Source organism: Hyperoodon ampullatus (genome assembly GCF_949752795.1).
Source record: "Hyperoodon ampullatus genome assembly, chromosome: 16".
Classification (NCBI taxonomy): Eukaryota; Metazoa; Chordata; class Mammalia; order Artiodactyla; family Ziphiidae; genus Hyperoodon; species Hyperoodon ampullatus.
The window spans coordinates 53,432,516-53,458,935 of record NC_136929.1 but is presented as its reverse complement, the minus strand read 5'-3'; the positions used below and the strand labels follow the sequence as shown (position 1 = coordinate 53,458,935).

Below are 26,420 nucleotides of genomic sequence, written 5' to 3'. Positions count from 1 at the left end.
TAGGAGTGGGGTTGGAAATGGAAGGGATCATTTAATTTTTCTTTTTACATTTTTGGATTTTTTTCTTTGTTATAGTAAGTACATATTAGACTGTAACTTTAAAAAAGCTATTAAACTCCCATGTTTAAAGTGAAACTTTATTAAATTAGAGAATACATCCATTATAACTGCTTTTTCTGTGAACTGACTCATACAAATAAAAAGTTAATGCTTTGTGTTTAAAGAATTTGACAGGACCTAAAAATTCTTGCTTCTTCTGAGATGTGTTCATAACTGAAGGTCATTCCTTGATCTCATTTTATGTTTTTGATTATTGTTGTCTTGTCATGAATATGACTAGCTACCTTAAGACCAACAAAGTTGTCTTTTGTAAATTATCTCAATTTAGCAATAGTTTATGGATAAGCATTTTAAGAGGCTGAATTGCAAATTGAATTTGGGGTATTAAATTGTGATCTATTGATTAGTCAAAATATTCTAATATATGTCACCCATCAAATTGCTACTTTCTCTGTGTATCACAATTCTTTTCTACTTCCAGTATGGCTATGATTACTTTGCAATATGGTTTTTCAAAAGAAATATAGCTGTTTGTTCCTATCACAAAAACAAAACATCAATACAAAAACTTGGGAAACACTGAACCAAAGGATAAAATGCAAATCATTTGTAAGCCTAATTATAAGCACTGTTAACATTTTAATTCTAATCTTTTAAAAAATAGTGTTACTAAGTGTAATTTACATACAACAAATTATACATATTTAATGTACGACTCCATAAATTTTGACATATGTATGTAACCATGAAACATCACTAAAATCAAGATAATAATCAAATAAACTCATCACTCTGAAAAGTTTACTTGTGCCCCTTTATAATGTCCCCTGGTTCCTCCCTTTTCTGGGAATCACTTATCTACTTTGTAGATTTATTTGGATTTTCTAGAATTTTATGTAAATGTAATAATACAACATGTGTTCTATTTTTGTCTAGCTTTTATCTGCATGACCTAATGGCCTCCCAAAGACCCCACCTGTGCATACTATCATATTGGCAGTTAGGATTTCAACATATGAATTTTGGAGGAGCACAAACATTCAGTCCATAACTGTGGTGGACTGAATGATGTCTTTGTCATATTTTGGTATTCGGGTAACACTGATCTCATAGAATGAATTGGGAAGTATTTCCTCCTCTTCCTGTGTTTCCCTATGCAAATACAAGAAAATTTGCATAAATACTCTTATTCTGACACCTATACACAAAAAATGTATAGCTTGATACTTAATGTATATGTATATGCTCTGATTTATTTAATGTATATTGAAGTATTTTTCCAATTTTAAGAAAAACTGAATACCTTTTCTATGCTCAGTACTGTACTGGCCATTGTTATACTTCTCATTTAATTTTGATTACAGCTATCTGTATTAGATCAGTCCCATCAGCCCACTTTATAGATGAGTGGCTTATATAAGCTAAGGCTTTATATGTATGCATTTTTTTTCCTTTGACACCTTCAAAGGATCTTATTGTACTTATCTTCATGTTCTTGGTGCTAAGCATATAGAAGATCCTGAATAAATGTAACTCTGTAAACGATTTAATTTCTTAGTTCAGTTAGCGCATGTGGTGAATAATGAGGACTTTGATTCTAAAAGTATTGTATTATGTCCCTTGCTCCCCTGTTTTGCCCCTTGATGTCCATTATATCTTAGCAGAGAGTGTACACAGTAGATAGGTTCTAAACATATTGTATTATGTCCCTTGCTTCCCTGTTTTTCCTTTTGATGTCCATTACATCCTAGTAGAGAGTGATACACGGTAGATAGGTCAGTTTAGTAAATGAGCGTGCACTTGCAGTGAGATTAGTTGTGATTCTTTTGAAATCTCTCTTGAGATGGTAATGCATGCAGGGAGTGTGATGAGCCTGGGTTCAGATTCTTTCTGAGCAATCTTATAGGATGACTCTGGTGAATAAAATGTAATGTCTTGGGAAAGCACCTCACACAGGCTGTACTAGCTAGGTAGGTTCCTTTCTCCCTTATTTTTTCAGGGTGGGCTCTAGGTGCAGAGGGTAATTTGAGTAAACCCAGAAGCTCATTCATGACCACTGAATCCATACCTTGCAGCCTGTTGTCCAGTGTGCACACCAGGTAGAGGACTGTGCAGGTGAGGATGGGCTTTTAATATCCTTCCACACCTAGTTCTCACTGTCTGAGGGCCTGGACAAGGTGCTTTACCTATAATCCTCACAATAACTGTACTCAGTAAGTATTATTACTGCTCTTTTGAAAATAAGAAAACTTAGGCCCGGGAGATTCAGAATACTTGTCCAAGGACACTGATAAAGGACAGGATGAGAAATCACAGCTAGGTCTGTTTGGCTTCAGAGGCTTTTTCTTTCCATTGTATTATGTTGCCCCTTGGGATACTAAGAAAACGTCACTAGTTTATATTTATTTATTTATTTATTTTAACGTCTTTATTAGAGTATAATTGCTTTACAATGTTGTGTTACTTTCTGCTATATAACAAAGTGAATCAGCTATACGCATATGTATATCCCCATATCACCCCCTCTTGGGTCTCCCTCCCACCCTCCTTATTCCACACCTCTAGGTGGTCACAAAACACTGAGCTGATCTCCCTGTGCTATGCGGCTGCTTCCCACTAGCTATCTATTTTACATTTGCTAGTGTATATATGTCCATGTTACTCTCTCACTTCATCCCAGCTTACCCTGCCCCCTCCCTGTGTCCTCAGGTCCATTCACTACCTCTGTGTCTTTATTCCTGTCCTGCCCCTAGGTTCTTCAGAACCATTTTTTTTTTTTAGATTCCATATATATGTGTTAGCATACGGTATTTGTTTTTCTCTTTCTGACTTACTTCACTCTGTATGACAGATTCTAGGTCCATCCATTCACTACAAATAACTCAATTTCGTTTCTTTTTATGGCTGAGTAATATTCTATTGTATATATGTGCCACATCTTCTTTTTCCATTCATCTGTTGATGGACACTTAGGTTGCTTCCATGTCCTCGCTATTGTAAATAGGGCTGCGATGAACATTCTGGCACATGACTCGTTTTGAGCTATGGTTTTCTCAGGTTATATGCCCAGTCGTGGGATTGCTGGGTCATATGGTAATTCTATTTTTAGTTTTTTAAGGAACATCCATACTGTCCTCCATAGTGGCTGTATCAATTTACATTCCCACCAACATTGCAAGACCGTTCCCCTTTCTCTACACCCTCTCCAGCATTTATTGTTTGTGGATTTTTTGATGATGGCCATTCTGACCAGTGTGAGATGATACTTCATTGTAGTTTTCATTTGCATTTTTCTAATGATTAGTGATGTTGAGCATCTTTTCATGTGTTTGTTGGCAGTCTGTATACCTTCTTTGGAGAGATGTCTATTTAGTCTTCTGCCCATTTTTGGATTGAGTTGTTTGTTTTCTTGATAGTGAGCTGCATGAGCTGCTTGTATATTTTGGAGATTAATCCTTTGTCAGTTGCTTCATTTGCAAATATTTTCTCCCATTCTGAGGGTTGTCTTTTGGTCTTGTTTATGGTTTCCTTTGCTGTGCAAAAGCTTTGAAGTTTCATTAGGTCCCATTTGTTTATTTTTGTTTTTATTTCCATTTCCCTAGGAGGTGGGTCAAAAAGGATCTTACTGTGATTTATGTCTTAGAGTGTTCTGCCTATGTTTTCCTCTAAGAGTTTGATAGTGTCTGGCCTTACATTTAGGTCTTTAATCCATTTTGAGGTTCTTTTTGTGTATGGTGTTAGGGAGTGTTCTAATTTCATTCTTTTACATGTAGCTGTCCAGTTTCCCAGCAGCACTTATTGAAGAGGCTGTCTTTTCTCCACTGTATGTTCTTGCCTCCTTTATCAAAGATAAGGTGACCATATGTGTGTGGGTTTATCTCTGGGCTTTCTATCCTGTTCCATTGACCTCTGTTTCTGTTTTTTGTGGCAGTACCGTACTGTCTTGATTACTCTAGCTTTGTAGTATAGTCTGAAGTCTGGGAGCCTGATTGCTCCAGCTCCGTTTTTCTTTCTCAAGATTGCTTTGGCTATTCGGGGTCTTTTGTGTTTCCATACAAATTGTGCAATTTTTTGTTCTAGTTCTGTAAAAAATGCCATTGGTAGTTTGATAGGGGTTGCATTGAATCTGTAGATTGCTTTGGGTAGTATGGTCATTTTTCACAATGTTGATTCTTCCAATCCAAGAACATGGTATATCTCTCCATCTGTTTATATCATCTTTAAATTCTTTCATCAGTGTCTTACAGTTTTCTGCATACAGGTCTTTTGTCTCCTTAGGAAGGTTTATTCCTAGGTATTTTATTCTTTTTGTTGCAATGGTAAATGGGAATGTTTCCTTAAATTCTCTTTCAGATTTTTCATCATTAGTGCATAGGAATGCAAGAGATTTCTGTGCATTAATTTTGTATCCTGCTACTTTACCAAATTCATTGATTAGCTCTAGTGGTATCTTTATATCTAGTGGTATTAGCTCTGGTAGTATCTTTATGATTCTCTGTGTATAGTGTCACATCATCTGCAAACAGTGACAGTTTTACTTCTTCTTTTCTGATTTAGATTCCTTTTATTTCTTTTTCTTCTCTGATTGCTGTGGCTAAAACTTCCAAAATTATGTTGAAAAATAGTGGTGAGAGTGGGCCATCTTGTCTTGTTCCTGATCTTAGAGGAAATGGTTTCAGTTTTTCACCATTGAGGACAATGTTGGCTGTGGGTTTGTCATATATGGCCTTTATTATGTCGAGTTAGGTTCCCTGTATGCCTACTTTCTGGAGCGTTTTTATCATAAATGGGTGTTGAATTTTGTCAAAAGGTTTTTCTGCATCTGTTGAGATTATTGTATGGTTTTTATCCTTCAATTTGTTAATATGGTGTATCACATTGATTGATTTGCGTATATTGAAGAATCCTTGCATTCCTGGAATAAACCCACTTGATCATGGTGTATGATCCTTTTAATGTGCTGTTGGATTCTGTTTGCTAGTATTTTGTTGAGGATTTTTACTTCTATGTTCATCAGAGATATTGGCTTGTAGTTTTGTTTTTTTGTGACATCTTTGTCTGGTTTTGGAATCAGCGTGATGGTAGCCTCGTAGAATGGGTTTGGGAGTGTTCCTCCCTCTGCTATATTTTGGAAGAGTTTGAGTAGGATAGGTATTAGCTCTTCTCTAAATGTTTGATAGATTCACCTGTGAAGCCATCTGGTCTTGGGCTTTTGTTTGTTGGAAGATTTTTAATCACAGTCTCAATTTCAGTGCTTGTGATTGGTCTGTTTATATTGTCTGTTTCTTCCTGGTTCAGACTTGGAAGGTTGTGCTTTTCTAAGAATTTGTCCATTTCTTCCATATTGTCCATTTTATTGGAATATAGTTGCTTATAGTAATCTCTCATGATCCTTTGTATTTCTGCTGTGTCAGTTTTTACTTCACTGTTTTTCTTTCTAATTCTGTCTTTTTGATTTTTCTCCCTTTTTTTCTTGATGAGTCTGGCTAATGGTTTATCAATTTTGTTTATCTTCTCATTGAACCAGCTTTTAGTTTTATTTATCTTTGCTATCATTTCCTTCATTTTTTTTCATTTATTTCTGATCTGATCTTTATGATTTCTTTCCTTCTGCTAACTTTGGGGTTTTTTTTGTTCTTTCTCTAATTGCTTTAGGTGTAAGGTTAGGTTGTTTATTTGAGATGTTTCTTGTTTCTTGAGGTAGGATGCTATTGCTGTAAACTTCCCTCTTAGAACTGCTTCTGCTGCATCCCATGGGTTTTGGGTAGTCATGTTTTCATTGTCATTTGTTACTAGGTATTTTTTGATTTCCTCTTTGATATCTTCAGTGATCTCTTGGTTATTTAGTAGTGTATTGTTTAGCCTCCATGTGTTTGTACTTTTTACAGTTTTATTCCTGTAATTGATATCTAGTCTCATAGCATTGTGGTCGGAAAAGATACTTGATACAATTTCAATTTTCTTAAATTTACCAGGCTTGATTTGTGACCCACAATATGGTCTATCCTGGAGAAGTTTCCATGAGTACTTGAGAAGAAAGTGTATTCTGTTGTTTTGGGATGGAATGTCCTATAATTATCAGTTAAGTCCATCTTGTTTAATGTGTCATTTAAAAGCTTGTGTTTCCTTATTTATTTTTATTGTGGATGACCTGTCCTTTGGTGAAAGTGGGATGTTAAAGTCTCCTACCGTGATTGTGTTACTGTCGATTTCCTCTTTTATGGCTGTTAATATTTGCCTTATGTATTGAGGTGCTCCTATTTTGGGTGCATAAATATTTATAATTGTTATATCTTCTTCTTGGATTGATCACTTGATCATTATGTAGTGTCCTTTCTGTCTCTTATGATAGTCTTTATTTTAAAGTCTATTTTGTCTGATATGAGAATTGCTACTCCAGCTTTCTTTTGATTTCCATTTGCATAGAATATCTTTTTTCCATCCCCTCACTTTCAGTCTGTATGTGTCCCTAGGTCGGAGGTGGGTCTCTTGTAGACAGCATATATACAGGTCTTGTTTTTGTATCAATTCAGCCATTCTGTGTCTTTTGGTTGGAGCATTTAATCAATTCACATTTAAGGTAGTTATTGATATGTATGTTCCTATTACCATTTTCTCAATTGTTTTAGATTTGTTATTTTAGGTCTTTTCTCTTGTGTTTCCTGCCTAGAGAAGTTCGTTTAGCATTTGTCGTAAAGCTGGTTTGGTGGTGCTGAATTCTCTTAGCTTTTGCTCGTCTGTAAAGGTTTTAATTTCTCCATCGAATCTGAATGAGATCCTTGCTGGGTAGAGTAATCTTGGTTGTTGGTTTTTCCCTTTCATCACTTTAAATATGTCCTGCCACTCCCTTCTGGCTTGCAGTGTTTCTGCTGAAAAATCAGCTGTTAACCTTATGGGGATTCCTGTGTATGTTATTTGGTGCTTTTCCCTTGCTGCTTTTAATGTTTCTTTTTTGTATTTAATTTTTGATAGTTTGGTTAATATGTGTCTTGGCTTGTTTTTCTTTGGGTTTATCCGTATGGTACTCTGTGGTTTCTGGACTTGATTGACTCTTTCTTTTCCCATATTAGGGAAGTTTAGGAGTATAATCTCTTCAAATATTTTCTCAGATCCTTTCTTTTTTTTGTTTGAGGTACGCGGGCCTCTCACTGTTGTGGCCTCTCCCATTGTGGAGCACAGGCTCCGGATGTGCAGGCTCAGCGGCCATGGCTCACAGGCCCAGCCGCTCCGAGGCATGTGGGATCTTCCCGGACTGGGGCAGGAACCTGTGTACCCTGCATCGTCAGGCGGACTCTCAACCACTGTGCCACCAGGGAAGCCCTCAGATCCTTTCTTTTTCTCTTCTTCTGGTACCCCTATAATCCACATGTTGTTGCATTTCATGTTGTCCCAGAGGTCTCTGAGACTGTCCTCAATTCTTCTCATTCTTTTTTCTTTATTCTGCTTCCTGGCGGTTATTTTCACCATTGTATCTTCCAGCTCACTTTTCCATTCTTCTGACTCAGTTATTCTGCCATTGATTCCTACTAGAGTAATTGCATAATTGTTCAGTGTTCAGTAATTGTGTTGTTCATCACTGTTTGTTTGCTTTTTGTTTTCCAGATCCTTTTCAAATGTTTCTTGTATTTTCTCCATTCTGTTTCGTAGATTTTGGGTCAGTTTTACTATCATTACTCTGAATTCTTTTTCAGGTAGATTGCCTATTTTGTCTTCATTTATTTGGTCTTGTAGGTGTTTAACATATTTTTTTGTCGTTTCTTTTTTTTTTTTTTTTTTTTTTTTTGGTGTGTGGTTCTGTATCCCTGTCCTACTGGTTGTTTGCCCTGAGACATCCAGCAGTGGAGTTTGCAGGCAGTTGGATAGAGCCGGGTCTTGGTGCTGAGGACCTCTGGGAGCCCTCCCTCCGATTAATATACCCTGGGGTCTGAGGTTCTCTGTTTGTCCACTGGTATGGACTCAGAGCTCCCACCACAGTAGCTTGGACCCGACCTCCCACGGGGAACCAAGATCCTTCAAACTTTGTGGCATGGTAAAAAAAAGAGAAACAAAGAAAGAAAAAAAGGAGCAGTACAATATCAAAGAATAAAAAACTAAATAAAGTTAGAAAGAGAAAAAATATATTAGGAAAAATAAAATATAATTGAAACAACTGCAAAAAGGTAAAATAAAACCAGAACATAAAAAAGAGAGAAAAAAAAGGGATGGGGGGAATAAGCAAAAGGAGAGAACAATAACAAAGTATAAAGAATAAAATAAAATTAGAAAAATAAAAGATTTATTAGGAAAAATAAAAATATAAAATAATCAACTACAATGAATCAACAAGGTAAAACAGAAACCGAATCTAAAAGAGGAAAAAAAAAAAAGTCTTGCTATGGGGGCAGAACTTAGGTAGGGGTGGAACTAAGGGAGGGATGGGGTTTAAGGTTGGGTGGGATCTAGGTGGGTTGGGGGGGTGCCTTTTGAGCATAGGGCAGGGCCTGGGCGGGGCCTAGGCGGGGGTGACGTTCTAGCATGTGGCGGGGCCTCAGCTTAGGACCTGCAGGGAAGGGGAGAGGCAGCAAGTTGAGTGGAGCACCTCTGGAGTGTGGCATTCCGGAGTTTGGAGGTAAGGCCCTGGGTGAGTGTGTGTGGGTGGGGCTTAGGCCCAGCGCCTTAGAGGGGGTCTCCAAGTGTAGAGGTGGGGCCCTGGGTGGGCGGTGTAGTCGTGGGGCTTGGGCTCTGTGCGGCAGGAGGGAGGCTCCGAGGGCAGAGGATTAGGCCTATGAGCCTAACAGGCTCCCCAGTACCTAAGTGGACAGGGAAAGCACTGGCCCCCTTCCACTCCATTCCTTCGCGTCTGTCCCCCACTTTCTCCCCCAGGGTCTCCCCTGTTGCTGCTGGACCCCTAACTGTGGGTGACTCCAGCTGGGTGTAGGAACTTCTCCCCTTCCCCAGCCACCCTTCAGGGGTGCCAGTCCCAGAGGTCTAGACTTTACTTCTCCTCCCCCTTCCCTCCCGCCCACTCCCTCAGAACCGGTGTGGCTGGAGGGGGCCTAGCTGGGCAGAGGATCAGGCCTGGGATCTCAGCAGGTTCCTGGGGATCTACGTGGGCAGAGGAAACCTGGCCACGCTCTCTTTTGATCCTCTGCCCTCCCAGTGGTTCCCCAATTTCCTCCTTAGGGCATTGGATCCCTTCCCCTCCCCCAGCTGCCCCTCAGGGACGCCAGTCCTGTCCAGCCTCCACTTCTCCCCGTTCACTCCCCTCCACGCCCCATGTCATACCCGGTTGCTGGGGGCTTCCTCCTGTCCCCTTAGGTGTCCATGGTCCCCCACCAGTGCCTGGTAGGTGCCCTAGTTGTGAGGAGACAGAAATTCCGCCTCCTCCTAGTACGCCATCTTGACTCTGCACCCCCTGTCACTCGTTTTGAAGGATTTATTAAAGCTGAATTTGAGCTCTGCATAATTTTCTGAAATTTTAATCTTTACATATATGACAAATTTGAGTCTGTGGAGGGAGAACACTATAATTTACGTTCCTTTAGTATAATTATTTTAAAGCCCTTGAATATGCCTGGCCAAAAAAATAGTACCTATTTTTTTGAAACAGGTATTGGCTAGGAATTGAATAAGGAATTTAGCCTAACTTGAACCAGATGTTTTATTTTTACAAAGAGAAGGAAATCCTAGAATATAGGATCAAGCTCTCTGGTATTACTCTGACTTCGCTTTATCATTACGTGCACGCTTGAAAGGTAGCATCAAAACCACAATGAGGTATCACCTCACACCCGTCAGAATGGCCATCATCAAAAAATCTATAAACAATTAATACCGGAGAGGGTGTGGAGAAAAGGGGACCCTCTTGCACTGTTGGTGGGAATGTAAATTGACACAGCCACTGTGGAGAACCCTGCAGTCCCACAACTGGGCATATACCCTGAGAAAACCATAATTCAAAAGGACATGTGTACCCCAATGTTCATTGCAGCACTATTTACAATAGCCAGGACATGGAAACAACCTGAGTGTCCAATGACAGATGAATGGGTAAAGATGATGTGGTACATATATACAATGGAATATTACTCAGCCATAAAAAGGAATGAAATTAGGTGTTTTGTAGAGATGTGGTTGGACCTAGAGTCTGTCATATAGAGTGAAGTGAGCCAGAAAGAGCAAAACAAATATTGTATATTAATGCATATATGTGGAATCTAGAAAAATGGTACAGATGAACCTATTTGCAAGGCAGGAATAGAGACATAGACATAGAGAATGACATGTGGACACAGCAGAGGAAGGGGAGGGTGGGACAAACTGGGAGATCAGGATTGACGTATATACACTACCATGCATAACATAGATAGCTAGTGGGAACATGGTATTATAAAGCACAGGAAGCTCAGCTCGGTGCTCTGTGACAACCTAGATGGGTGGGATGGGGGGGATGGGAGGGAGGTCCAAGAGGGAGGGGATATAGGTATACATATAGCTGATTCACTTCATTGTACAGCAGAAACTAACACAACATTTAAAGCAATTATACTCCACTTTAAAAAAAAAAAGAAAGATAGCATCTTGTGCCTGGAAACATTGAGGTCGGGAATTTCTCTCATGCACTGGGCTTTGTTTATATTAGGTTACGCACGGCAGTTTGCCAGTTTGTTTTGCAGATGTTTGTAATGTACAGTCTTACATCTTGTTTCTATTTCTGGAACACTTTTAAGTATGACTCATGTTTTCTTGAGGTCATCCTAAAAATACAGCTAGTTTCAAGCATTAATGTAAAATATACCACAGACACCACACAGTAGTACCTAATGCTTTCTCTCAGTAGTTTAATGCGACTTCCTGACAAATTAAACGTTTTCTTTGACAAAATACGCTATACTAAAATATGAATAAGTGAAAATGGGATTTTTTTTGAGAAGTGTGTTCTCTGATAACATAATGTAAACAAGAAAATGAATTTGAAATTTTAATAAAAGGAGGTATCACTGGTATCACCAAAGCCCAAGAAACAGAATTAGTGTCCATAAAAGCAAGTCCACTAAATTTGATGGAGCCCTGTGAGGTTCATACTTGTAGGGAAAGTCTTGGACCTGAAGATAGAGCCTGTTAAAAAGATTTTAGAGGAGCAGTAGGACATGGTGGCTGGAGTGCAAGCTTTGGACTCGATTTAGGTCTCAATCTTGGTTTATGAACTTATCAACTGTGGACAAATGATGCCACCATAAGAACTTTGATTTTTTTTTTCACAAAATGGGGATAATGAATATTTAACAAATGCTTATACTACTCTTGGACACTGTTCTAAGTGCCTAATTTAATCCTCATAACCACCTTATAAGTAAGCTCATTTATCATATCCATTATACAGATGGAGAAACTGAGCACAGAGAATTTAAGTAACTGATTAAGATTACACAGTAAACAGCTATGTTAAAACAGTTGGGATTTAAACAGTTTGGGTTGAGTCTGTATCCTTATATGTGGTAGTCTACTACCTTCTAGGGTTGTTGTGAGATCTAAATGAGAGTATGAAAAATCATTCGTATTTTTACCCAGCACATGACAGGAAGGCAATAAGTTATGACTATCATTATGAGTTATTAAGGGAAGACAAAAGAAGGGACAAGAAGAGGTCTTTGTGAGGGTATAGCGTAGACCACAAGGCAAGCCACAGGGTTCAGAAGCTGCTTATCCATATTAAGAAACTTATGTAGAATTGAAATGTAGAGGCAAGCATTTCCAGATGCCTCTGGCAGGCATGGAGTAGTGGCAGTACTGCCACTTGTTGAGAACCATTGTTGAGTGGTAAGAGCAAAGGAAGGGATTGCTGAGAATTGTCACACATGCCTTAGGGCCAGTGGTTCTCAGCACGTGAGGATCATGCTGAGTGGAAGACACTCCCATGAACATACTCAAAGTTCTACACAATTCCCAGGATCTGGCTTTAAATAACTCCATCTCCATGCCTTTCTCTCCCACTTAAGAAAGTACACTGGTGTACAAACTGCTCTTTTATTATAATTTTGATTCTTCTTCAGTTTGCTAAGAAAAAGATAAATTATTCCTAAATGTCAGCACTTTGCTAACACTGACAACTTGTGAGGCGAAGACCTCACATTTGATTAGGAAATCCTGCCTTCGACTTAAAAAAAAAATCTTGAAAAGAAATATGAGTTCCAAGGTCAAGGCATTCAAAATGGAATGGAACTATACTGAGACTCTGTCATTATGAATAGTTACAAATAGTTATAAATAATAAAAGGTGGAGGAAGCTGAAGAGACCAACTTGGCTTTACCTGATAGAACTTTGGAAATTTCATATTTTAAGTAGTCAAGTCCAGGTAATGAAAGGTCAGGCACATTTCCAAAGGTGAATACAAAGAAGCAACATAAAACTTTAAGAATAGTGTAGAGGAGACCTGTGGCCAAAGTAAACTGAGATTTGTGAAAATGTAAAAAAACCCAAAGTGTTTATGTTTTTTTTTTTTTGTGGTGCACAGGCCTCTCACTGCTGTGGCCTCTCCCGTTGCAGAGCACAGGCTCCGGATGTGCAGGCTCAGTAGCTATGGCTCACTGGCCCAGCCGCTCCGCGGCATGTGGGATCTTCCCGGACCAGGGCATGAACCCGTGTCCCCTGCATCGGCAGGCGGACTCTCAACCACTGTGCCACCAGGGAAGCCCGAAGTGTTTACGTTTTTAATTATATATTTGATATCAAAGTAAGAAGAGGTGGTAGATCTGCAGCATAGGGAACTTTGCATAATTTTACTGATGGAGAAATGAGAGCTTCTTAACTCTTATTTTGTTTCATCCTTAAACAGCAAGCAGATGGACTTACCTTGAAATAAGAAAGAGTAGACCACATATGACAAAGATTTAAGCCTGGAGTAGGAAAGAAAAATAGTTAAGTGGACATCTGATAGTTAAGAATGAGGTACAGGTGAATTGCTTCCTAGCGTTGTGGAGCTCCTTGAGAGATTCTCAGAGGTATAGGTCTCGGGGCAATGTTTTTTATTCTGTTTTTCATTATTGCATTCCTAAGAACATTTTCCCCCAATTGTCTCTCCCCAATTCCATGGAATTTCAATGCACAGATATATATCTGTTGATGCACAGCATCCCTTTAGTGGGCAACAGACCATTGTAATAGCTAAGAATTATTCTCAAGTCCCCCTTCAAGAACCAGTTTTTGCCCCCATGCATGGTGTAGAGGCTTCATAGAGGACAGGAGAGAAGCCAAGCACCTCCACTTGGGTGATGAGTCTCCTGATTTTCAGACACAGAAGCATTGCTTTGGGGAAATTATAAAATGGTTTAATGTGACCCCAGTGATGTGATAACACCAACCAGTCTGCCCAAAACCTTGTCCTTGATCTTCCCACCATGATTAAGAAAATCAGGAATTTATCTTTATTTTTTCCAATGATTCAATGTTAACTTTTTTCAGGGAGGGTAGGGGGAACCACCCTAGCAAGGTTGGAGGGGGCGGGGGGAAGCACAGCTTTAGTCCTAGGCAAGCGTTCTTAGTTTGATCTTTGAATTCTTTCATGACCTTCCTGGATGGTTAAACAAAGTTTAACAAGTATGGGTTATTCAACACATACAAAAGACTTTGTTTTTTATATACATTTACACACATACATAAATATACATATACATAATATCAGTATTGTATGTGTTTATGTATAAAATGCAACATAATAGTAAAAGAAACACTGTACCCACACCCAATTTAAGAAGTAGAATGTTACGAATACCGTTGAAGTTATCCATGAGAATCTCTCTGATTCCATGTCCAGGTATCCTGAATTTATCATTCTTTTGCTTTTTTGCTTTTTCAAGCACTGTTTTATCACATATGTATGTATTTGTAAAGAATTCAATTTGCTAGTTTATTGAGCTTTATTAAAATAGTGATATTAGGGCTGCCCTGGTGGTGCAATGGTTGAGAGTCCGCCTGCCGATGCAGGGGACACAGGTTCGTGCCTTGGTCTGGGAAGATCCCACACGCTGCGGAGCGGCTAGGCCCATGAGCCATGGCCGCTGAGCCTGCTCATCCGGAGCCTGTGCTCTGAAACGGGAGAGGCCACAACAATGAGAGGCCTGCATACCGCAAAAAAAAAAAAAAAATAGTGATATTAATCATTAATGCATGATTTATTTTGTGACAAAATTTTTTCTCATTTAAGAGTTAAACATATTGTTGGAAGCAACGGTAGTTCATTCTGTTTTTTTGTTGTTATTATATAATATTCCACTGTGTGCTTTTTATCCATCTCCTGTCTCCAGTTTTATTTTGAGCCACACTGCTGTGAGTATTCTATATGTCTCAATGTATAAGGGTGAGAGTTTTTCTTGTATACCTAGGAAAGCACTTGCTAGGTCACTGGGTGACTTATAAGTGAGCAAACACAAATGAATTGTATTACTACAAACATTTAAAAAAATGTTTAGGGAGAAGATGAGTGGATTGATGGGTGATTTAATAGTAGAGTTAGAGACTTCCCTGGTGGTCCAGTGGTTAAGACTCCACACTCCCAATGCAGGGGCCGTGGGTTTGATCCCTGGTCGGGGAACTAAGATCCCGCATGCCGCGTGGCAAAAAAAAAAAAAAAAAAAAAAAATTAGTAGACTTAGAAGGGCATTATACGGAGTAGTCTTCTATTCCCAAAAGAGTTGGTGTAGAACAGGCTTAAATTCTAAAGAAGTCATTTAAGTCTACATCAGACTTCCTAACTGTGAAGTTTGAGAGATCTCACAACCCAGTGCCAACTTAAGTTATAGCTTTAAAAATTTTTTCAAAACTGATAATCATTAATTGTCTGGGATGATTTGGTCATATCCCCTTTTTAGAACAAAAGAGATGGGCTTTAAAATTGTGACAAAGTAATGGTACTAACTGCTCATATCACCCTTGAAAATCACTTTCATTCCTTTGGTGACACATTGTTCAAGCATTCTTATAAGCATTTTTTTTTTTTTGGCCACACCACGTGGCTTGTGGGATCTTAGTTCCCCAACCAGGGATCAAACCTGGGTCCACAGCAGTGAAAGCCCAAGTTTTAACCACTGGACCACCAGAGAATTCCCATTTCTTAATAAGCTTTTAAGTATAGGATTATGTGACTCTTTGTGATGTAATAAACTTTGTTCTAACATTAGATAATAACGGTTTTATTGTAAAACAGTGTGAAAATTCACCAGATGTATGTATGAATGTATATATGTGTATATATATATATATGCATGTGTGTATATATGTGTATGTATATATAATATATATATATTTTTAAACTTAATGTACTGTCTGCATTGGTTGTTTGAAGACTTATATGTAGTATTCTGATTTGCATTTCATTTTACCTTTTTTCCACCTTAAAGTTTCAGACTCTCTGGCTCAATCAGTAATTCAACATCTAAGATGGATAATGCAGAAGGATCTTTTGGGGCAAGATGTCTTTCTAATAGGACCTCCTGGGCCTCTTCGCCGCTCTATTGCTATGCAGTACCTGGTAAGCAATGAATTCTTGTGGATTCCTAAGGGTCTTAACTATGATAAGCTATTTTGTAAATAAATTAAGAATTTACAAAAATATCAGGATTAGTCATTGCTTTAAAAATGTTGACATTGAAGGGTGATTTGTTTATAAAGCATTTGGAATAAGTTTCTCGAGAAGTAAATGTACATTTGCCTTTCATAGCTTTAGCAAATGTTGTTGTAAGTAGGAAACCCTCCACTTCCAGTAGGAAAGAGATCTATCTAAATTCAGGCAATGAGTAGCAGATAGAATCAGCAACACTGAGATTACAAAACAAAGTGTAATTTTATACTATTCAGGAAGCATTCTTTTATCTTCGGTCCACATTTTGAAAAGCCAAATAATTCTGACTTTTTGATGTTATGTGGTCTTTAAAGGGAGCCTAAGGATTACAGAATCTCTCTTATGTGTTAACTTGCACTCGTTTTTCTTTTTTTTCTTAAATACATGAGAAAATAAGTTCAGAGAAATTAAATAACTCACTCAAGCTTTATATGTAAATGATGGAGCTAGACTTCAGATCTCACATTGCTTCCCCTTTCTGACATCTTATCCTCTTAAATGTTTGTAGTTCTCTGAGTATGGTTGTGAAGCGAGTTGAAATATTCAAATCTCGACACAAATTTAAAAAAATTTACAGGACTTTTTTTCTACTACTTTGTCAGCATTAATAGGCATTGCTCTAATGATTCAAGGAAGAACACTATCAGATGAAGTTGGTCTGTTCCAAAGATACTTTTTAGGATGAAGAGAAAAAGCTTACTTAAAGTTTCCTTTTGTAACTTGATATTAAATAATTGACTTCTAAGCTATTGAAATATACTTCGTGTACTCTTCTATTTCGGTGGTGAATTTATCTTGGTACTTTCAAAATCATGTAGGGCAGGAATGATAAAAATAGAATGGACATATCAGAAACTAACTCCCTCTAGCTCATAAATTTCATATCTTTTATTTGTTCCTAGAACCAGTTTGTGAGGTACAACGTGCCATTGTAGTATTATCCTCACTTTATTAATATACAAGGCAAAAGTGTCTTGTCTAAGAATGCAGAGTCAGCCACCGAAAATCCCAGGTCTAGAACCTCTTTAGTTTTGAGATGTGCACTCACTGCCTGGCTTATTTCAAAGGCTACAATATCTCACTTTGATTTTGTTTCTGGCAAGACCTTGAAGCTTGTTAGAAATGTGGAATGAGCCAGGCTAGGAGATTATAGGAGTCTTGTTGGCTCAAAAATGCAACTCAAGTTTATAAGTATAAAGCTTGTATCTTAAAAAAACAACAACCACCAAACTTTAAATTGTGAATTAGAGCTGAGGTGGCTTTAGGATGTGGAAATACATGTAAGAAAACTTAATAGCCTAAGCTGCCTTCCAAACTCTGCAATGGGTACTGCTGTCATTAGATATAGGATCCTATGCATAGTAATAGCCAGAGTAGATGACATCTTTAAAGGCAGAAATCTGGGGGCAAGCCTGTTGAACCCATGAGAAATTAAATAGAAATAAGTTGATAGTTGCGTTTATTTCATATTTCACTCATATAAAATGAGTTTTGTAGATAGTTCAAAAAAACTCAACAGACCTCTGCCGCCTCTCCCATCTTCTGCTTCTGGTGCTGTTTGTGAGCTTGCTGGTACCACTTCTGTGAAGCAGCAGCTGAGGAGACCTTGGTGCTTGTCTTGGCTGGTGAAGAGTCCCAGGAAACTCAAGACTGAGGGTAACATCCTCATTGTGGCAGTTCAGGGTGCTACCATGGTACAATTTAACAGTAAGAGGCATACACCACTTTGTCAACCAATGTGAATGACAGGGTTTTTCAGTGCGGGAGATCGTATTCAGACAATCAATTAAACAAGACAGGAAGGCACTGTGATGTGTTCCAGAAGTCAGAAGGAGGTATCTGCTGAAAGAAAACCTGCTACTTAACTCCAAAATTGTGCTCTCATGGGCAATTCATTCTTATTTGGAGAAACATCATTTGGTGTCACCACATCTTCACCACTGTGGTGTAGGTTTTCTCTATTTAAAACTTTTCCCTTCTTTCCACATATACTGAAATTTATGGGTGCATGGGACCCAGCACATCTTAAAAAACTAAATGACAATAATAATATATTTTAATCAACATCACATGGAGACAAGGTGGAGAAAAAAATCCCATTGTGTGGAAATATCCCCTTTCACCATTAATGGCATGCTCATTCAACTTTTTTCTTTATACTCGTCCAGTAAATTAATTTGTTCTTCCTGTTTAGTAAAAACATATTGTATTGGAGCATGTCATTGCTTTTAATTCAACGTTGTAAAACCAAGGATAATGTTAAAAACTTTTTGTACATAGTTGCTACATATATGGCAAAATTAATTTAGGGATAGATTAATTATTCTAAAAGAAATGGATTCTGGATGGTTTCTCCTTCAAATCAAATGATTTTTTGTGTGTGAAATAATAACCCCCTTACCCCCCTCCTCCTTCTCATCTTACTTCTTCTTTTCCTTCCTGAATAGTTATGTATGTGTCTCTCCTGACTATTGATATTTACCTTATTTTCACACTTGTTAAATACCTAACATATTGTATCAATATATAGTTGGTAAACATTGGTTCGTGGAGTAAATTAATTTAAATCACCCTTTAAAAAAAAGATGAACACTACTTACAGCGATGACTATCGTTTGTCTGAAAATCAAGTAATAGCCAAATTATTACTCTGGATATTTGAAAAGAACTCTACAGGAGACATTAAGATTTATAAGATCTAATTTTGATTATTATTGATTAAGTAGTAAGTAATTAAGTCATAAATTATTGTGTACAGTAAAAGTAGAGCTCTGAGGAGAGATATATACATATTTTGGTTAATGCTGAATTTATTGCATTTTTCTTAAAGCTGAGCCTTAAAAGGCTTTAATCTAGAATTACATTTAAAATGCTCTTCTGTAGAGTGACATTGTCAGATAACTGGCTCCAAAGCATACGTTGGGAGCTTGATTTTTATTTTGGGACAATTACACTCTCTGCTCTTCAGGAGTTGACCAAACGGGAGGTTGAATACATCGCCTTATCAAGAGACACCACCGAAACTGATCTCAAACAGCGTCGAGAGATCCGCGCAGGCACGGCTTTTTACATCGATCAGGCAAGTGCTTACCACACTCCAACACGTGATTGTTTACTCCTGGTCTTTAAGAAATTGATTTTTGAAGTAGAAAAATAGTAGCTCATGTAATAGAGAAAGATGGATGTACTGTGGTCTCTCAAGACATTTAATTTAGGTTTTTGGTTTTCCTGTTCTTGGAAATGCCTTCTTAGTTTAGTACTAAATAAGAAGCCATAGTTGAAATTAGTGGTTCTAAAATGTTAGCTAAAGATCAATATGCTGATTTCTTAATTTTCAGTTGCTTCCTATTAATTGCCTATAGAAATTTGTTTTTTTTTTTAAAGAATTAAGGCGATTTTAATATAGGAAATTCTCTAGCACATTGATTAAAGTATTCTCAATATAAAGGTCAAGTTTATAAATGTTTATTAAACATACTGAAATTAGGTATATACTTCCAGGAACTGCAGCTTTTTGGAGAGTACTTAGGTGTAGGTTACCAATTAAAATAATATTTTTTGAAAATTATAATGAAGCTTGTTGTACATTTCTTTAAATATATTGCTTAAAATATTAAATATTGTTCTTTGTTAGGAATACCTAATAGAAAAAAGGACAGAGGCTTTAAACATTTCATAGAGAAAAGATTTCAAATATTCAATATATTTGTGACAAGATGCTTGATCTTCTTGTTAAAAAAATAAAAATTAAAACACTAGTGAGCTGCTGTTTTTCCTTCACCTATCAGACTGGTAAAGATTAAATAATTTGCTAATGTCCATTGTCGATGAGGAAGAAGGGATGAGGAATCAGCATTACTGTTAACGGGAGCGTAGATTGATGCAATTTTGAAAGAAAATTTGGTGATTATCTATCAAAAGAAAAGAAATTAAACATGTTTGTATCCAGCAGTAATATTTCTAACAATTTTTCTTTCCAGTGTTATTCACACAAAGTGTGTAAAGTTATATCTACAAGGATGTTTATTGTAGCATTGTTTGATATCATAAAACTGTAAGTGAAAATTATAATGATGTACATTTAGGAGACTAATTAAATAAATAATGGTAACTGGAATTCTCTGTCACCATTTTAAAAAATGAGATGAGTCTATATGAGGTGATAGGAAAGAAGTCCAGGATATATTAGCAGAAAAAAAATGAAGTTGCAAGACAGTATATATAATATGGTCCCATTTGTGATTTAGAAAAAAAGAAGAAATGTGTAAATGTTTGTGTATACATTGAAACTTTCCAGAAGGAAACACAAGAATCAGTAAACAGAGCTGACCTCTGTGGAGGTATGACTGGGCATTTGGGGTGGGGCGAGGAAAGAACATTCACAGTTCTTTAAATTTGAAGCTTTCCCAGGAGTACACACTATTATTTACAATTAAAAGAGTAAAATTGTAAGGAGCACTGAGTGAAAGAATTTTTGGAGACCAGAATATTCACATTGTCACATAGATGACTAATTAATTACAAAAGGAAAAATGTACTTAAAGTGATTTGAGAATAACTACCTTAAACAGTGCTGAGCAAACTTAGCATCATATGGTGGGAAAATCTGGGAAGTTCAGACTTCCAGCAATTAAAAAGTAATGCTTTGTGGATGAAGCACATAAGTATATTTAAAGAAATCCATTTTATTCACGTAATGCCAAATGTTCACTTTATTTCTAATTATAAATGGGAAAAAATGTACTTTTACAATGCTTGCTTCTTTTCGGGACCCAATGAGGATGAAATGAAGGAGATGGGATTTGAGTTGAGATAGTGGGCAGCTGAGGAGGGAGATCAGAACATGAGACCACAGCCTGTGTAGAGGAGGGGGGATAGGAATATATTTAAGTGACGATGAAAGAACTGGTTTTGTCTGGTCGAGCATGGATTTAAAAACATATCTTTTGAGTGGATTTTATACCTAGATGATTGTTGCAATGCAAATAGGAAGGAAGAGAAAGGGATTTTTGTACGTTGATTATTTTAAAGACAGCTGAAAACTTTGCCTATTCAGAAATCTCAGAAATGGAGTTATTTTAGGTAACTAAGTTTATTGATTAGCTAAAGATTTATTTCTGGAAGCATAATATAAATTATTTAGATGAAACTCTGATATTATATTCTCCTTGCCATTCTAAAAAGCATATTTTCAGATGATATCTATTTTACTATTTATAAAATAATTAAAGTGCTATGTAAATGTATGGTAGTATTTTATACTTTCATGTTTTCTTGGTGAATCCTACTTATTATGATAAACATCAGCTATTCAGGATGCTGTAATGCACTGACACCTTCAGAGCCTGTGATGGAGATATAGGCATATTCGTCCTTTCTCTAAGTTGCTTCAGGCTGTTTATGAGATTGTATCTGATTTTCACATTTTTTCTTCTCTCTTATTTGGCAGTTAGTATTCCTTACTGTTTGCTCATAATCGGATCCTATGAGTTCATTGTTTAAATCCATGCAATCCCATCACACCCAGAATAAAATCCAGACCCTTCAACAAGGCCACCACACTCTACAGGACCCAACCTTGTCAACCTCATCTCCTTTCTTCTTTCCCTTGCTTTCTAGACTCCAGCTACAGTGACCTTCTTGTCCTTTTAAAAATAGACCAAGTGCTTTCCAGCCTCAGAGCCTTTGTACCTGCTATTTCCTCTGCTTGGAATGACCTTCTCCCAGATCTGTATATTCCTGCCTCCTCGTCATTCAGCTTATAAATTCTCATAACATTCTATAATCACTGATCACGCCCATGCCCTTTCCACATGAACCCTGCTGTCATATAATGTAATCTTCAGAGCACCTATCACTCTCTGAATTTACCTAATTATTTCTTTGTTTTCATGTTGATTGTCTGTCTTCCCCACTAGAATGTAACTATTTTGCTTATCTCTGGCACCTAAAAACTGTTTGGAATGTAACTGACACTTACATTTTATGACAGGTTTCTCCTTTGGTTAATCAACCTTGTTAAAATTTTAAGTAAATTAAGAATAAATAGGCTCTGGATGGGACCAGGGGGCTTTCCAATGGAAAAAATATCTGTCCTTTTGACATCTATTTTGAGTCATCAGAATGAATAATTACCATCTGAATTCTAAATATTTGAAGTTACCAGTTGATTACCAGCTACTCATGTTTGTTAGAGTGAAAGATCTTTATTTTATTTAGAAATTTCTTTTATTTAATATTCTTAACCGTTGACTTTGATGTCTGGGATCGAGGGAAAGGCAGTATCCACATAACCATCAAGTGAGGTTTCCTAATGTAGGTGGGCCAACCTAGATGAGAAATACCTGTGGCCATCTAGTGGGTGCTAAGGAGAAAAAGATTGGGGTTTTCAGTGTGGTTGACATTGTATGCATATATGACTGATGTCCAAGTAATTTCTAATTGACATTTCAGCTGGAAACCTTGACGAAACTCCCAGATCCGAGTTGGGGGTCATGGCCATAGACTGCTTTTTTTCATGCAGGATTTTGGATAATTGATGATGAAATGAGAGGTTGAACTCAATTGCTACTCTTGAAGATCAGAATTAGGTTAATAATTCTGTAGTAGGGAATTTATATTTTCTTTCAAAATAATGTTTATTTCTTATTAATAAAGTCATAAATGCTCATTTTATAGATATATATGTGTGTGTATACACATATAGTATTTATTAATTAACAAATGTTTATTGAAATGACTGCTGTGTGTCTAGGTACAGTGAACAGAAGAAACAAATTCCTCCCATCATAGAGCTTATGTTTTAGTGGGGGAAACAAAATAAACATAGTAAAGAAGGATAGTATAATAGAGCAAGTGATAAAGAGCATAGGGAAGAGTATAAAAATTATTTATCTTCCCCTTCAAGACCAACAGTGTGAATATTTTCTGTATTTCTTTCTATGATGCCTATATTCATATCTATTTAATCAAGTATAGTAATTTTTACAAAAATGGTATACCATGCATATAAAGTTTTACAGTCTGCTTTTTTTAAAACCTGATATTTTTTTAGGAGCGTTTTCCTGTGATATTAGATATTCCCCCAAAATGTGACTTTTAGTGTCTGTACAGTATTTCATCAAATAGATGTGACATTATATATTTAATATTCCCATTTTATCTACCTTCCCATGTTGTTGGCCATTCAGGTTCTTTCTAAGTTTTCACTGTTATAAATAACTCTTTGGTGAATATCTCTGTACTTAGATCTTGTTATTACCTTGGATGATTTTTTTTAGACTTGAATGCTGGAAATATAATCAAAGGGTCTAGACATATTCAAGAGTCTTGATATACATATATCGCCAAATTGCTTTCTACAAAGGGTGTTCCAACTCATACTCTCATCAGTATGCAGAGTGATTGCCTCATGGATTCTTGTCAATATTGAGTGTTTCCATGTATGTACTCTGCCAAACTGATAGACTTTAATTTGCTTTAAAAAGTACTAACCAGGTTGAATCATTTTTACGTTTATTGGCTATTGCTTCTGTAAGATGTCAATGAACTGAGTGGATATAGAAAAGGAGAGAGATACTGATGAAATAAATAAGTTACCATCTGTCAAGAAAATGTTGACATATACCCCATGTTTGTCTATGTAAATATTTATTGTAACTTATCCACTTGTTAATGTGAAGGTAACTTAAATATTTTTTATGCAATTGTTTTGCTAAATAGATTATAGGAACATTTTGAAAAGAAAAATAGGTTAAAGAACAGAAATATGAAAATTTATATGACATATTATGACACTTATGGAGAAATAAGGAGATTAAGATTTTTTGCTACCATATTAACTTTCATTTGTCTTTGAAGGTAAAATAACCCAAGAAAAGCCTAAATTGTTGATATTCTAACCCTTTAAAAATCTATTACTCTAATTTTTTTCCTTACCTTACTTGTTGACATTTTTATCATTAATTCTGTTTATTGTCCTGTGAGCCAAAGAGACCTGTGTCCAAAGAGCCAGAGAGGAAGACTTAAGTCATTATACATTGCTTGCATTTCTCAAATATAAGCTGTTACAAATTAGCTAAGCTACAAATAAATTGTGATTAAGTTTTTATGTCTGGCTGACAGGAGACACTCTATATAGCGTTAATTTGGGGAGTAGAAAGCCAGGATGGGGAACTTCAAATGATTTTTTTCAACTTTTCTAAACCAGTAACTCTTTTCACACTAGAATCTTGTTAATTTGTTTGACACAATAATGTCAAGTTCCTTAATATACAATATACATATTTAATATTACATATAAAATGCACTTTAAACAATTACATAATATTTTAATGTATTCTCTGTTTCGGATAATTCTTTTTTTTTTTTTGCGGTACACGGGCTTCTCACTGTTGTGACCTCTCCCGTTGCGGAGCACAGGCTCCGGACGCGCAGGCTCAGTGGCCATGGCTCACGGGCCCAGCCGCTCTGTGGCATGTGGGATCTTCCCGGACTGGGCCACGAACCCGTGTTCCCTGCATCGGCAGGTGGACTCTGAACCACTGTGCCACCAGGGAAGCCCTCTGATAATTCTTGATTCTCTTTTATTAGTAGAAAAATAAGGATTAACTTTTTTTAGTATGCTGCTTAAATGTTACAAGTCACTAAAAGCAACTCTTAATACATTGAATAACAGTGCTATTGATCAGAAGATGAGATTTTTATCTTGTATAAGTGCCGTTTACTTATTTTAGCAAATAGGGAAAAACATTTACTTGTTTTTTGAGAATGATTGAATTCTACTACCTGCACCAAATCCTTTGCAACCGTATTGTTATAATATGTCCCAATTGTCACTAGGACAGTTGGAAAAGGTCTCTATGTTTACTCTGGCCTCTGTATTAGTCAGAACTCAGGCCGTGGCTCCTTACCATGTTGCCATCTTGCTCAGGCCAGCTCTTATCTACTCATATGTTAAACGTTTGACAGACTTATATAATTCATTTAAAAAGGATCAAGGGAGATAAAAAATAACTTTCATTGAGGGGACCTCTGTTGTGCTAGGTGCTTTATATGACTGCATTTAATCCTCAAAACATCCTTAGGATGGAGGTGACTTCCACATCTTATAGGTGAAATAAGAGTCTTTAGAGGGCTATGGTCATACAACTGATAAATAGCAGTGGTAAGATTTGAACCAGGATCTGTCCAGTTCCAAAGTGTAGCTTCTTTCTGTCATATGCTACTTCCTTGAAAGAGCAGTGATGGTGATGATGATGATGATGATGATGATGACAATGATGGCAACTACTACCTGATAATAGTATTTGTAATAATAACAGGCAAGTGGTTTTCTTTTTAAGGTTTACTGTGTGCCAGAGGTTATCTTATTTAATCTTTACCATAATCTATGAGATAAGCACCATTACTAGAAAAAAATGGAGGCTTAGAGAGGAAAGTGACTTATCTAAGTCACCCATAGCGGGTGATAGAGCAACAAAAATCAATCTCATCCTATTCTGATATTTCAAAATAAAGAACTTGAAGTATAAATTTTTTTCATTTTTCTTTGGCTTCTTCAGTGCTGTTACACTGTAACCATTTTGAGTATTTGAAGTTCTTTGGAATCTATTTTCATTAGATCATGACTGTATTAGTAATATCATATTTTAATAGGTTTTACAGCTTTAAATATTTTTCTAATACTGCATTGATTAATAAATAGTGGCATTGTACAGTACCCCTTGAGGATATTCTCATTTAGTAAATGAGGACACGGACCTCCAGATTAATTGTTTGCCTTAGGTCTTTTATCAGATCAGAAGCAAATCTAGAACAGGGCTTATACAGTTTATGATTTTAGGTCATGCAGCTGCTTTTATCTTGAACTACTTTGTATCCATGTGTTAGGTGGTTAAAGCTGCTATATGGGGTGCTTTGTCCAGAAGGATCTTTCTGCATTTTTTTCTGATTTCTATTTGAGAAATTAGGTCTCTGGAAGTTCTATAGCTTGAAGGGCAGGAAATGAGCCTTATGGTTGATCTAATTTCTACATTGAGGAATGATCACCAGTATTCATTCCGCATAAAATATATATACACTGCTCCCTTCTTTTTTTAAAAAAAATTTAACGAGAAAAGTTATACCACAATTATTTTATTTAAAAATCTGTATAGACAAGTTTTGAAATATGTAGGCTACGTCTCTCATGCTGACAGTTAAACTTGTTCAGTTCTGTTTTCATATCAAGTGTGGGCATAGATAAGTATTCTTCATAAAAAATTTCTTTCTAAACTTACATAACAGCATCTTTTAACTGAATGGTTACATTTTCATTGCATAAACACTAAAAGCCTGCTGTGAGCCAGTTTTGCACCAATATGACATAAAAAAAACAGGGTTCTCACTCCTTGAAGATCCTGCTGGGAAGATTAAACAGGTATATGAGAGAACTAGGAAAACTTCAGTGTTGTGGTTCCACACTTTAAGTGCTGAGCAGACAGAGGGCAAAGGGGGCATTAATGCAAGGAGGTTAAGATGCTTGGGCCTCCGTTGGGCCCAAAACTTGTAACACTTTTTTCTCTCCAGCATCTCCTCTTAAGTCTGAGATTTATAGTTTGGTACAATATGTTGCTGATATATTAAAGTACTTAATGGATTGGCTATTCAGTTGTTTTTAACATCCTTCTTTACAAATATGATCAGACTGCATTCATAAAGTTTGACAGTACTGATTAAAGTATTTTAATCATTTTATAGACTATTTTAAGAAAGAATCAGGAA

At 36.8% G+C, this 26,420-nt stretch overlaps 1 protein-coding gene across 1 annotated transcript in view; it reads left to right on the top strand.

Annotated features, from left to right (window-relative positions):
- Positions 1–26,420, top strand: part of VWA8 (von Willebrand factor A domain containing 8) — a gene marked incomplete at both ends in the record, with an annotated part of 368,930 nt that overhangs the window by 25,899 nt on the left and 316,611 nt on the right. Inside the window, 2 exons of the mRNA XM_079721796.1 lie at positions 15,436–15,566; positions 18,625–18,735. Coding sequence (XP_079577922.1) covers positions 15,436–15,566; positions 18,625–18,735 — 242 coding nt within the window. The remainder of the gene's footprint in view (positions 1–15,435; positions 15,567–18,624; positions 18,736–26,420) is intronic.